This window comes from Triturus cristatus, chromosome 6 (assembly GCF_964204655.1).
Source record: "Triturus cristatus chromosome 6, aTriCri1.1, whole genome shotgun sequence".
NCBI classification, from domain to species: domain Eukaryota; kingdom Metazoa; phylum Chordata; class Amphibia; order Caudata; family Salamandridae; genus Triturus; species Triturus cristatus.
Genome location: NC_140589.1, coordinates 231,340,194 through 231,354,624, shown reverse-complemented (window position 1 = coordinate 231,354,624; position 14,431 = coordinate 231,340,194). Strand labels below are relative to the sequence as shown.

Genomic DNA, 14,431 nt, shown 5'->3' with positions numbered 1-14,431 from the left:
TCATGCTCTTAGCATGCACTTGGATGTGCCAAGAGAACATGGGAATGTTTCTTCATTTTTAAACTTTTCCAGATTCTCACAAAAATAGCACCGACTTTGAACGTTCACTCCACTTCGATTTCTTCCTAATTTAGACTTCTGTCCTTGCTCACTCGATATGGCTTTCCCTTTAACCTCACACAAATGATCATTATAACTAGAACGTAAACTGAGATAAGGTCTTCAAACATGCGACAAAGATACATACATGACAAAGAGTATGATCCCATACTGGGAGATTGGCATGGAAGTTAAGTTCTCTATAATTCTAGCAGAATACAGATCTTCATGGAAATATGTGCTTAAGATGGCTAGAAATCTACTTCCTCCATTGGCAAAACAGTAGTACTTTACAGAAGGAAAGAGGTACTGGGGATAGTGTGATGTGCAGGTCTCCATCTATTCCAAACACAGACGAGAATAAAGATAAAGGAAACCGGCTGCTTGGTGGGCTGCTTTGGCCCAGGCACTCCACATACCATGCCAGAACGTGGCGAAGCCCCGCCCCCTCACCATCCAAGGTTAAGTGGTCTTCCCCAGCATCTTGAAAGGTGATTGAGGTAAACTCAGTGCAAATAAGCATTGGCAAAGCCAATAGTTCCGCCTATGCAAGATCTATTGGTTTGTTCAATGTATTTTTAGCCATGGTATACAGCAGCGGAGTTGAAAGAAAAAAAAATAGCACTATAAGAAGGTTGCATAGATCGTGTCATAGTTTTTTTTTTATTATTTACTTTCAACTATGCTGCATAGCAGTTGCGCTGCTGAACAACATGGCCCAAAAAATTGACAAAGCCAATAGATCTCACATAGACAAGAACTATTGGCTTTGCCAACGCTTGCTCTTTTTGAACGTATATGCATGTCACTTTTAGATAGCTACATTTTAACTTTTTATCACTTTTTACCTTGCAATGGTTATTGCATTAGTTTGTACAAAATAAATAGCTAAACGTTTCAGCCTTTCTTGTTTTATTTGTGTTTTTACTGCAAGAGGCATTTTTATTAAACATCTTATTTGGGACTAAAAATGCAACCCAGACCTAGTGGCTTGGCTAATGCTTATTTGGTTTACACTGTGGTATTACACCATTGTAATTTCAGGACTACGAATACCAGAATGCAAAGAGAAAACCTGGACTGGATGAACCACTCATGCACGGAATAGGAAACCTGAAAGCTCTGGAGCGTGTACATTTTCAGGAAGACTGATATAATAAAACCAGGGTCGTGTAATCACACAGACAGCACAACAAGGCAACAATCATCTGTGGTTGTGGATGGTGTTTGAGAGTTGAATGACGTTGACGTATGTAGCCTGGCTAATATTAGCTGTTCTCCTAGACGTGATGTTGGTGTTTTCTATTTAACTCGTAATCAAAAAGAGTTTTTTTCCTTTTCAGAATATATACTTGAATTAAAAAAAAATGTTTTGTTGTATACAATATTATAGAAAAGAGATGTTAGGGTTAAAAGGTAATGAGAATATATTGAACATCTATTTAAAAGGTGTCCTTAACATTAATTTGTAGATAAAGCGGTAAATATGACATTTGATAAAGTCATTTAGTATAAGTGAAACATAGCAAACATCATTTTCAGTCCGCAATTATTATGATACGTACAGCTGAAGACAAAAACCATGTTAAACCATTCCGTAGTAAAGCACAGACATAAATCATATATATTATTGATGACTTGATGGTGTGATAACTGACTGTATAATAACTACGCGTGCAGATCTATATGAACTATTCCTAGCCCAAGTATGTTTCCAAATGTATAGACATTCTTCCCTGCTTTTGGCAAATTATTTGTATGCAGGGGCCCCTTTTTTTCTTAAATAGGTGCACAGCTTTTGTTTAGGCCTTGGTTCGAGGATATACAGGTTTTGCTAGCATGTGAATGTTCTTAAGTATGGTTACCACATGATTCCATGTCACCCCAACACTTTGTGACCAGTTCTCCACTTTCTTTTGCCCATGGAGTGCTTTCTGTAAGAAATATTTTTTGGAAGATATGTGCTTTTCACCTTAGGTTATTTGCTTATTTATTAGCTATTCTAAAAAGCCACTGCATAACTTCACTTCCTGTTTGTTGGGTCGGGGACTCCAACTCTCCTCACCATTTGCTCAATTCAACCGGGGACTTCATGTTCCACTTCTGGGCTTTCCTCTTACAGATTTTTGCTTTTAGTTGTGTTGGTTAAAACTGTAAAGCTGACGTGCTCCTAGAGTACACTTCTCAGAACACATTTGGCTGTCGGAAATTCCCAGAACTGTGCATAAACAGTGCCCTGTAATAACGAGCAAGTGGTAACTCTATTACTGCCAAGCCCATGTTGGCACCACGCCATGTTTCCACTCCGTGGCGCTTCTGAAACATTACAATTGCTACCAATTACTTCAACTGAATTAAAGCAAGACTACAACTCCCATGATGCATTTTTGTAAAATGAAAGCCAAAGATTGGAGACACTTCGGGTTTTTAAAAGGGCTACGAAGTGAATGATGCGACTTAAGGCCCCAAGACTCAATTTGCAATCCACAGTGTTGAAGAAACGGGTGCGGGAAAAGTTATATTCTTGATTACATTGAATTTTTTTGAGGGGGGGTTGGTAGGTACGAAAGAGAAAAAACGAGCAGATTCCCAGAGTGCTTATTCAGGGGCAGTTGTAGGTGTGTTTGTAAACGGGGGGAGGTGCAGGGAGCGAAGCCAGCGCCTCCGAACCCACCCAGGCTGTAATTCAATCTCTTCAGACCTGTCTGCTTCGTTGACATATGGCTGTGGTTTATGAGCCCTTAATAACAAACTTTTTTTTTCCCGAGGAAAAAAAAAACGATAAGCCGCATTGCCGTGCTTGGGGTCCTCCAATTCAGAAGCTAATTGGAAACACATCTCGGCAAAGCGAGAATCGGGGGCCTGGGTTCGCAGATCTCTCTCTCCCTGTTCCATTAGTCATGTTAAGTTCGGATCTTTCCCTAAAAACCTCCTCAAGTCATCGACAGAGTTAGACCGCTTTAAAGAAGAGATATCGACCCCTTACCAACGCCACGAAATGATCGGCGCTTGAAGTGTCTCCAAGGAAGAGGGGGGTTAATGTCTCCCATTCTGCCCTCACTGGTCTGTGTGGTTAGTGCACTCTGGTGGTCTGGGAGCAGCGCCAGGCTGCTAAAAGATTCACAAATGGGGACTATAAAAAGTGTAGAACTTTATTGCTGAAAAACACATTGTTTTTGGCATGTCAAATCCTAAAAAACAATCAAACGCTTCATAGTTGGTACATTGGCGTCAATAAGCAAAGGAGAATATTTTTTTTGTGGAAAAGGCTACATTCCGTTTTCTTTTGTGATGCCTGCTCTTATCGAATTCCCTTAGTTTAAGTGTAGTTTTCACGTCTTCCTATATGCATATATTATAATTCACAGCCAGGGCATTACACTTAAAGATGAGCAGCACCTACATTCTCCTCTGGAGTTTAAGTAACTATTAAAGATTGTATTCTCACGTTTCCTGGGTCTATGCGTGAGTTGGTCATACTCTCGGGGTTATTGCTTTGCATTCTGGGATTAATAGTTCTCCTTTTATAACAAGTCAAACCGGAAGCTACAGAGTAACAGTGCTTAAGTTAAGCAGGTGGTTTCCAGTGCTGCACCTACACTTAATTGTCTACACCGGCGCTTACGACTGGCTGCTATATGGTGGCGCAATCTCTCTAATTTATAGATGAGCGCAACAACAGATGTTTTTTAATTCATTATGCATTAGAAATGCCTAATACCTGCCGCCCAGACCATTCTTATAGCTTTGGAGGCCTCGATTAGGCCGACGTCACACTTTTAGGAGTGTGATGGTTAATAGTTTGTTTTTGGCAGTGCTGGCTGTGCCAATGGGCGGTACAAGCTGCAGTGGCCTCCTGACCAGGGCCGTGGCACTTGAGAATTATAGACTCATATTTAAAAAAGGGACAGTGAAACATGGCATAGGGGGGATTGCTCATGGCAGGGGTATACACTGACTTCTTCTGTATTTCACCCAGTTTTTTTATGCATGTATAATACAAGCATTGGTAAAGCCAATAGGCCTTCGATCTCAAAGGTGCGCAATTGAGTTGGCCATTCACATGCATATCTCTGGCTGGCAATCTTGTAATTTGTTTTATGTTAAAGAATATGCAATGAAATATAGCTGCTAATGTGCACATATGTTTAATGATGCATGCCTGCATTGTTATACATGGTGGTCATTTTAAATTTACTATTTAATTTGCTAGTTTCAAATGATGGCCATTTTGACAGTAAATAAAAAGAAGAAGAAAGGTTGAAAAAAAGACAATGGGCACCAGCACAAAAAGACAGTTTCTGTAAAATAGAAAAAAAGAAAAAAAATGGGAAGCAGGCTGGGGAGCAGGAATGGTATGGAACAGTGAGTAAGAGAGTGAAAAAGAAAGCATGCTTAGGCTGATAACCACTTTGGAAGAATTATTTTGGTATTTTATAGGCTTTTCAGAATTAATATCCTACTAAAAGATTATGTGAAAGTCCCAGAAGTCAACACATGCACAAGAATGAAAAAACACACTGGATTGCAGCCAGACCAGACAGCAATTAACGAAAACCAATGACTCGTGGGTTGCGGTCAAAAGAATTGTATTGTAGCAACATCAGGGCGCCACAAAGCAAAAGGAAGTGACGGTGCAGTACCCAAGTGTCACACACACGATAAATGAAATATAAAAACAATAATAAACAAGCATTGGCAAACTCATCAGGTCTCTGGATTAGCCAACATTTTTTGAGTTTACCTCTGATGGTTGACATGCTTATGCACACAGGTGTAGTGGCAATCTTTGAAGGGTGCCTTCGAGGAAAAGAAAGAATGTTCATTGTAATGCGGCCACCGTGTATCTGCCTGCATGCTATTACCCCTGCAAGCCATTTCGTTTTTTGTGGTTTTTCTTTAATTTACTGTTCCAAGAAGGATAACACCTTTTTGGAATGGTAAAAAAAAATGTTTGCGTTGCTGCTGAGGAAACGAATGGAAGTGAGTGGCCCAGTAGCAGCATCCAGCTGTCGGACCCTCAAGAAATAATGTGGGGGAAAAACAAAACATAGGGAGTTTTTGGGGTAAGTTATGTGGGAGCAGGTGGTGGCTGGCTTTTGGAAAAAGCGAGCTGCCATGTGGTAGTGTGCAGCTGTCAGCCCTTCACATAAAGAATGAAAAAAACACATGAAAAATAAAGCTGGAGGCAGCGAAGAACGCAATAAATTCATAGAAAACTCAATTGTCCCTGGTAGAAATGCACCATTGTCTGAACTGTTGCCCTGTACATTCACTGCTCCATTTCTGACTGAGTTTATGAGGGTACTACACCGACATCAGATCTTCCAGACCTGTTGAAAACCCCACTTAATTAATTTACCACCCTAGGAGTCGAAACGTCAATGTACTTATTGTTGGACTGCTTTAAGTTAAACATATGTTTCTTCCATTTGGGATCACAATATTATCAGCCAGCAAATTAATATGACTGTAATCATGAATCTGTTAAGTCAGATTGGCAGCCTCTTATTCCTTCTTCATTTTACTTACTGTATTTTTTATACTTCATTGCTCACATGTGCGACATCACATCACTTTTCCTCGTAACACCTTGATTTAATTGCAATACAGTTGTTTTGGTTGTATTGCACAGGTTATTATTTTTCATTGATTACTGTCTGGCCTGACCTCAATATTGCGTTTTCCATTCATTCTAAATATGTGGATCCTGTGACCGTCACATAATCTTTTAGTTGGATTTCAATTTGTCGAGTCCTGTAAAAAGTCGAAATTATTTTTTCTAGTTTCTCTGTTTGGGATGTTGCTCTTTTCAACCTCAAACAGGCCAATTTACTAAGTGATGCTGAAGAAGGTATCCAGGTCCCTAAGACGGGTGTTTTGAATATTTTCTTATTCCCCCCAGTTTTGTCGACTGGATCCCCAGGAGAATGAAAAAGTGGTCCAGGAAGTCAAGAGAATTGGTTACTAAAGTGGAACCTGCCTTAAAACAATAATACTGTGAGCACACGATGAGTATACACGTCTATACTTAGTGACGAGAGCAGGCTGGGAAATGATGGACAGGTGTAAATGTTGAAGTGTAGAACATAAATAAGTATTTTTTAGCAGAATAGTATCTCCAAGATTTAGAGAGCTCTCAAATTGTTCCATTTCAGTCATGACTGATTTATACAGTAGTGTGTTTGTTGTTGGTATTCTGATCATTATAGTTTTGCCTTTCCCAGTACATACAGGGTAAAATACCCGCTACTCGATGTTATTAGGGTAGTGCACGTCAGTGAGGCGTTTTGTGATATTATAGAGCAACAAGGCTATAGACCAGGTGTTTTTATAAAGTCACAGAACCAATACCTCAGCCTTATTCTATTTACTGCCCATCCAGCCCGAATCCTTCGTTGCTAAAATCTAGCTGCAGCCTCAGGCAAGTTGTAGTCTGACCAAAAGCAGACCTTCTTGTAATCCAAATTCACATATAAGTGGAAGTCAGAAACTCTGTACACATATATATTGAACAGGCTAACGGATAGTTAAGAACCATGCAGGACTTTACGGCTAATCAGGAAGGAACTGGAACATTTTAAAACAGGACCTCTGTGTTCAGTGGCATTGACCACAAGAAGTACTGATTCTGTAATGCAATTCTACAAAACACCATGTGACGCCAATCAATGCAGTTTATGGATTGAGGAGTCGACTGGCCATATGGAACACAGGCAAAGATCCAGTATTCTGAGGACCGGGGGCAGCTTTGAGAGGTAGATGGATCACCAGCTATCACTCTGGCAAAAAACCTAAGGGAACACACACATCATTCGATTCACTCGCTACAGTCTCTTGGTACAATATGTGGTTGTTGCATGTTTCCTAGGGATGCCTTTATCTCCCAATTCACCACTGATTGGATTCTTGTTAAATCAGCAGATGAATCTCAACATGTGCTTGTGAAATTTTATGAGTAACTGACAGTAAATTTGAAACTGAAATCATCTATAGTGGAAGAATTTAAAAAACGTTTCTACATTGAATGCAGTTGTTGAAACAACCAGGATCTCTTCATGACAAATTCTACCTTGCATCTTTCTGCAATTGAACTCAGAAGAGTGGGCCTATACCTTATAGAATTTGCATCCTTGCTCTTACGAACAGGGTAACAATGCTTTCTGCGCAGTATCAAAGTCTTGGTGTGCAGTTTTGATGGCAATGCAAGTTTTCTTCTGCGCGTTGGTTTTGCATCTGGGCATGCTCTACTGTTGGACATCCCCACTTGCCCACAGCGTTATCTTTCTCTCAGTCCAAACAGCATGTTACCTGTGTCTTTTTAATTTCACCTATTGTTATCTAAATGTTGTGTTTGAGCATCTGACATATCTGTTGTATTTTATGTGTCTCAAAAACAGAATCTGTTGTGCACTGCATTATCTAAAGAAGCATTGACAAACTCAGTAGGTGTCACATTTATAATGTGAGTACCAAGCTGTTGTTTTTGCTAACAGTTGTTGAAAAAGAAAGTGAAAAAAAAATGGCTCCAGTGCATCACGATGCACTTGTCATGCCACACCAGCAGATATCTTGGGACAGGTTTTCCCCAAACAGAAAACATTTCAGGTGCATGCATTGTGATACAAGAACGCGTGCCCATGCAACAACCACAATGTTGGCTTTTTATTTTGAAAGTTTAATTTTGGGCATTTTCGAGCATTACATTAAATTAGAAAAAAAAAGCGCTGGGGTGCAAAAAGAAAAGAACAGAGTGGCCTGGTAACATTGTGCAACTTCCAAGCTCTTATGAAAAAGTATTTCTTTTTTCTTATAAAAAAAATTAATAACACAGAGTAGGGAACAGTGTACTGTTGAGTAGCAACAGGTGAATTGAGGTAATAAGGAGTGTGCCTTTGAGGGTAAATAAGAGGTTTGGTTGAGGCAGAGCAATTGAATATGCTAAAAATAAAATTAAAATAAAAGTGAGGAACAACGAGGACGCTATTGAGAAAGTAGGGGCAAGCAACATTGACAATAGAAGAGGAGGCAAAAATGTAAAACAAAACAAGCATACTGGAGAGAGGGAGTTAAAAACCAATACATTCCTAAGGAATGCTCAAAAAGGAAAAAAGTAGTTCCCTGATTGTAAGTAGTGAAAGGATACCGTAACACATCCTGTTAGAAATAGTGTAAATCAGCTGTGCTCCAGGGAAGGGCAAATGAAGAAGAGGAAGAAACATCATTTATTAAGTAGCAAGGAAACAAGATTGTCAAGAAAGGCAACCAAATGATAAGCAATGGGCTGATCCAAAGCCCACTAAGTATTGGTATTGTATGCAATAGGTTTTAATCGAGCAAACTGTATTGAAGTTCTGTGCAATAGGTCTTTCAACAGTAGACAGCAAAAGGTCTCGGTAGGCAAGACCTAAAACCATAAAATATTAACTGATTAAAAATGCTTATCTGATAGGACATTGTTTACAAAGCAATTGGCGCAGTTATACTACTGTTGAATTATTGTGATAAAATTGCTGAAAATTAGGTATTGTATAATAACACTTTTTGAGATGCTCTAATAATCCATGACTAATCTACATTTTACCTTCAAAGCAAGCTTATATCCTTGTTCAGGTGTAATTCGCTGTCCTAATCTTGACTTTTTGCAATATTTGAAAAGTTGTCAATGTTTTGTATCAGCAATAATAATAAGGCTAGTAATAATAATAACTGTGACAAGTATAACTGTAATAACGGTTAATAATATTAATAACATGATCATTTGTATTTTGACTGGGTGTGCATTATTTTTTATCGACTTATATAATACTTTATACACAAGATAAATAAAATATATTTACCTAGCTTCGTATGAAAACGTGAATTAGTTAATTGCACTATTCTACAAATAATATATTTTATGTGATGTTTATTTAGATGCTTTGTTCACAATAGTGTAACTTAATTCTTAGTTCTGATTTCTTGGTGTAATGCTGACTGCTGTGTTTCTTTGTTTTCCACCAGAAAATCCAGAACGGGCTGCTCTGTACTTTGTGTCCGGCGTGTGCATTGGGCTGATACTGACACTGGTGGCTCTGGTTGTGCGGATATCCTGCCAAACAGACTGCAAGCGCTCCACTGTAAAGAAGACCCCCAGAAAACAAGACAACAACAGTGACAGCAGCGACAGCGACGACAACTCTGACACCACCTCTGACCTGTCAGCCAGGCGGCACCGCCGCTTTGAGAGGACTTTGAACATGAATGTGTTCACGTCGGCCGAGGAGCTGGAGCGGGCACAGAGACTGGAGGAGCGGGAGCGGATCATCCGCGAGATCTGGATGAATGGGCAGCCGGATATCCCAGGGACTCGAAGCCTCAATCGCTACTACTAGTGCTGCAATGAGATGTGCAGCTTATCCTATCACCTACTACCACCATTCAGGAGCGAAGGACCTTTCTGTGTCTACAGAGGAAACCAGATGGTCGGTTAAGGGAAATGACTCACTTTCTTGACCCTACAAAATGGTCATTCAGTGATCAAAATACTCGAGGAGCACAGCTGTCCACAAGGTATATTTGACCTTTTTTGGTCATCCAGAAGTGCTGACCGAAGGCCAAGCAAATTGCCAGCGAGTGTTGTGCTGCAGAGTTCTATTCACATGGAATAGAGAAGAGCAAATGGGAGGGTACTCTCCCTCTGCGTGCTCACCCTCAGGGCTTGGTGCAAGGACAGAGGGACAGAGATTAAAATGAACCTAATAAACTGTTTTATTTTCAGCTGGATATGCTGTAGGGAACAACTATGTTTACCTAGAATGGATGCTAAACTATCTAATTGGAGAATGAAGAAAATGGCTGTAATTTCTAGGTGCTTGGCGGGAGGAAAGAGGTTGGATCCAAACAAATTCTGAAGACTTTGAAGGGATATCAAGCAAAACGTTTGATGATAACGTGACTGCTAAAAGAAAGGCAACACTGATATAAAAAGAGCAAAATGATCAATCATCCTGTGGCTTTGGGAGAAAGGAGATCAAGCTGGCTGATGTGACTTTATAGTTATTGGAGACTCCTATAGAGTGATATCATCTCGAAATTGAAGCTGTATCCATTCTGTTCTATTATTTAACACTGTTAATCTTCTTCAGTGGCAGCATTTTTACTGACACCTCAGGGATGAAATCCTATTGTATTTGAGAAATTTGTGGACAGTAGAGTATGGTATTATAGGAGATGTGTCAGAGATCTAAAAAACGATAACCTCAAAGAGGTTGTTATTTTAAAGATATGAAAGTATATATTTTTTGAAGTCGCAGCACAGTGATGTGCCTTATTCTTTCTTTTTGTTCTTTTTGTTTTTGTCTGTTCAAATATGAATTCCCCATGGATAGCAATGCACAATGTTTTATATATTTTATTAAAAAAAGTTTGTAATTCAGCGAGTTAACTGGGATTGATTGAGATCAATTATGATGCTAAGAAAAGAAATAAACAAACTTCGGCTTTACAAATGATTCCTAACCCGCTCCCAAGAAATGGATTAATGAATCAACAGAACGCCAGGTAAAGCACCTCCATGTCTGAGTCTAGAACTGTCCGAAGGCTGTGGGATGTATTTCCTTTGTCTTTTGCTAGTTCAAGGAAAGTGGGTGTTAATGGTGCAGTTTATTTGATTAATCCCAGAAGTGAGTCAAGACTTTATAGTACATCATCCTTCACATTATGCAGATAACAGGATGTGAAATGGGTGGATAGCATAAAGACCATAGCAAAGATCATAGATGAAGTTAAGATAAGCGAGTACCGCAGTAAGTAGCAAAGTTTCATGCTTCAGATGCTGAATCAACTGACTTCGAAATATTCAATATCTTAGGCTGAACCTAAGCCAAGAAAACTCTACTTTATTTTGCCCTTCTAGTAGAGATATGTGAGGCTTTCCTGCTACTGAGAGCACTGTGTCACAACCCTGCACCTTTTGCATAGCAGCTTAATGCATTCTAGGAGCTGTAATCTTGCTTCACTTCAAGAGAATCAACCAAACCAAGAGAAAGACTGCACTAGTTCTGAAAAGAAACTATGAACTCCAAATATGGTGACATACTGCATCTGAAAACCCAAGATTTAGCACATATTGGTGCACAAAACCAACCATTCATAAAATTCGACCAATTTTAGGGGAGTTGGAGAAGTAAATTGTCAGTATAGTTAAAAGGTTCTGAAAGCTTAATTTTTGAGTTTAGAATTTTCCAGTAGGAGCTTTTCAGGGCTTCAACCTAGGTAATATCAAGCTCCTCTGCAAGTTTAGTCTGCTGAAAGCTCCTGAGTGACACACTTACATACCTTTTATGAGTAGTGCTACTGGATATTATCTTTGCATCACAAATCTGAAATGGAGTGAAAGGAATCAAAATGAGGAGCAGGTGGAATTCAGATGTGGAAGTAAGAACTTGAAATATGCGATGATGTGGTGGACAGCCAGGAAAGAATTTAAGTTCTCATGTGACTCACAAGGCCAGCATGAATTGAGGGAAGGTCAAGAGAAGCTTGTCAGTACCTAAAATTCAACACTGAATTGATAAAAATATGGCAGAAGCCGCTCAGACACAACCCTTCCTTCTGAAGCGTTTAACATTTATTTTAAATGTATGTTTTACTGGGTACAGCACTATTAAATGCATATTGCTACTAAAGCAAGGTGTAACAAACCATTTATTGATATCAGCCACATTTGGATCAGTATTACAGATGATACCATAGCATCCAGAATTATCAGTTTATCACTAGCATTATGGATGTCATCCCCAATACGAAACAATTACTATGACTCAACCAGCCGCGGTCCGTGCATGTAACAGCAGTGGGGTGGTGGGGCCGGGTAAGGGGGGATTTCAAAGGACGATGCAGAGGAAAAATTAAATATAATAACTAATTTCCCCTCGAAATCCACCCTTACCCAGCCCCATCGCTGTTACCTGCACGGACCGTGGCTGGACTCTACCAGCAATACAATGTGATTTTGAATACATATACAACAAATACACAAATAAATAAACAAAGGTGAAGAACTTAAATAAACAATTAATTTAGACGTATTACTCTATTTACAGACGAACAGCAGGAGCACAGCGTTTACATTATTTACACATGCATAACACTTCAACACAGTAAATCTTTAAAAATGCTTGGTAACTGATAGAAAAAAGTAGAACTATGCAGTTTGTAATATTACACTTGTAGTTCCCTTCATTGAAGACTCTTCTAAGATTGTCAGCCTCATATTAAATTTCATCCTCATAGATACTCTGCTGATATGTGTTTGATTGGGGATTCTGTTTCCTGGGTTTACCAGGCATATACACTGATTACATGGATGTTTTTTTTATAAAAATGAATCAGACACACTCCTTTGACATTGCACCTTTGACTGGCATATATATATTATGCCTGCCTCTGAAATTCTGTGTAGTCATATTTACTTATGGGGAATGGGAATTCCCATTCAAATGGCTACATTGAACAGAACTTGCAGACTAGAATTATGAAACACTGAAAATCAGTATCATAATCCCTTTTGTTCTTTGTTTCTAAATTGAATGGGGAAATACGACCTCGTAATGGCTACAAAGTAGATATCCTCCACCATTAATATCCGCTCTTTTGGACCAAATGAAGGATAGCACCATTTATTCCAAAATGCACCTTGTAGCATAACACCTGGCTCAAGTACAAGAGGGGACTGCATAAGCACTTTTTATACCAAATGTGGCACATTTGTTACCCGGTTATCCCATATTATTTGTTGCAGTGGTCCTGTAGGTTTTTTATTTTGGATATGAGGTCTTGGGAGATTTTGTGGGCAGATGTGGCATTGATCATAGAGGAATACATCTGTGTTGCAATGCTTCAGAAATTCTACTTTATTTCATTTAATAGCAATTTAGAACTTGTGATTGAGTTGCGAAGTGCTCCAATTTAAAGTGGGTTCTTGGGGCCCTTTTGGGGTGCATGGTTAAAAAAGGGTGTTGGTTGTTCATTTCCGTATTTGGGAGGTACTTAGTGTGGTTGTTGAGCTTTGAACAAAGGCCCTAAAGATGGAGTTGTGGTTTTGTTGCACATATATTAGTGTAGGGAAGAGTGATAATAGATGCAATGGCACATGTGAATACCTACTGTTTTTAGTGGGGGTTAATTCATAATAGTTATAAACATAGAAAGAGCATGGTTTTAGTGCTCTCCTAAATTCAAGATTCAGGGAGATGGATCGGAGTGGAGCCAGCCTAAATTGAAGTACTGTGGGTTGGTAGGTACAGAGCTTTGCTGAAGGAAGCAGGGACTTGAGCGATGAGTGGCACAGTAACCTATATACATTGCTTCGACTGTGGTATGTCTAGCCACAGGCAGCCAGAGTAGAGAGTCAAGTGTTTGTGTAAAGCATGGCTTGATTTAAAAGTTAAGATGTCTTGTACTACTTTATGAATTTTCTGTAGCTTCCGAATCACTAGATGGGAAGCTCTGAGATATACATTATTGGCATAATCTACAAATGAAAGCACAAGATTTCTGGTGGCTCATACCTTTTGGTGAAATCCTGGCACAAGGAAAGATTCGACATCAATTGGTCCATGTAAGATTATCCTGTAGTAACTTGACAAACTTGAGGAATTGAACTTTTAGTCAAATTTGAATGTTGTCTTTGTAGTTGTAGCAGATGAGATTGAAGGGAGAAATCATCTCTAGAAGAGGCCAAAGCTATACGGTAAAGAGGAAGGAGGAGCTGATAGTCCCTCGAGGACCACCACTAGACCCTTCAATAACCTGTCCAAAAAAGAGACGCAGGCTATAGAATCGCTAGCCAATGACCCATCGATTACAATAAAACAGGCCGACAAGGGTGGGGCCACGGTAATAATGGCAACATCTGACTATGACACTGAGTGCCTCAGACAACTGAGTGACCACAAAAATTACACCCCTATCAGCAAGAACCCTACTGAGAGACTCACTACAACCATCACGGGCATAGTGGAGTCGGCAGAAAGCCAAGGTTTAGCAAGAAGGAGGCCTCCTTCCTCATTAAGAAAGACCCTAAGACCCCCTATTTCTACAATTTACCCAAAATCCATAAGGGAATAAGTCCCGTGCCGGGTAGACCAATTGTATCGGGAATCGATTCAGTTCTGGAACCACTATCACAATTTTGTGATCACTTTTTACAACCGTTGGTAAAATGATACCCTCATACCTCCAGGACACAACGGATGTACTACGCCTTTTTGCCCAGTTCCCACAACCTGATGAGATCGACTGTCTCATCACTCTAGACGTGGAAGCTCTTTACACCAACATCCCAAAA

General features: G+C 39.6%; 1 protein-coding gene across 2 annotated transcripts in view; it reads left to right on the top strand.

Annotated features, from left to right (window-relative positions):
• EVA1A (eva-1 homolog A, regulator of programmed cell death) overlaps positions 1–10,516 on the top strand; it is a 721,904-nt gene extending 711,388 nt beyond the window's left edge. For both annotated transcript variants that reach the window (XM_085610583.1, XM_085610584.1), the window contains exon 8: positions 9,103–10,516. In XM_085610583.1, coding sequence (XP_085466709.1) covers positions 9,103–9,473 — 371 coding nt within the window. In that variant the 3' untranslated portion in view covers positions 9,474–10,516. The remainder of the gene's footprint in view (positions 1–9,102) is intronic.
• Positions 10,517–14,431: the final 3,915 nt, after the last annotated feature.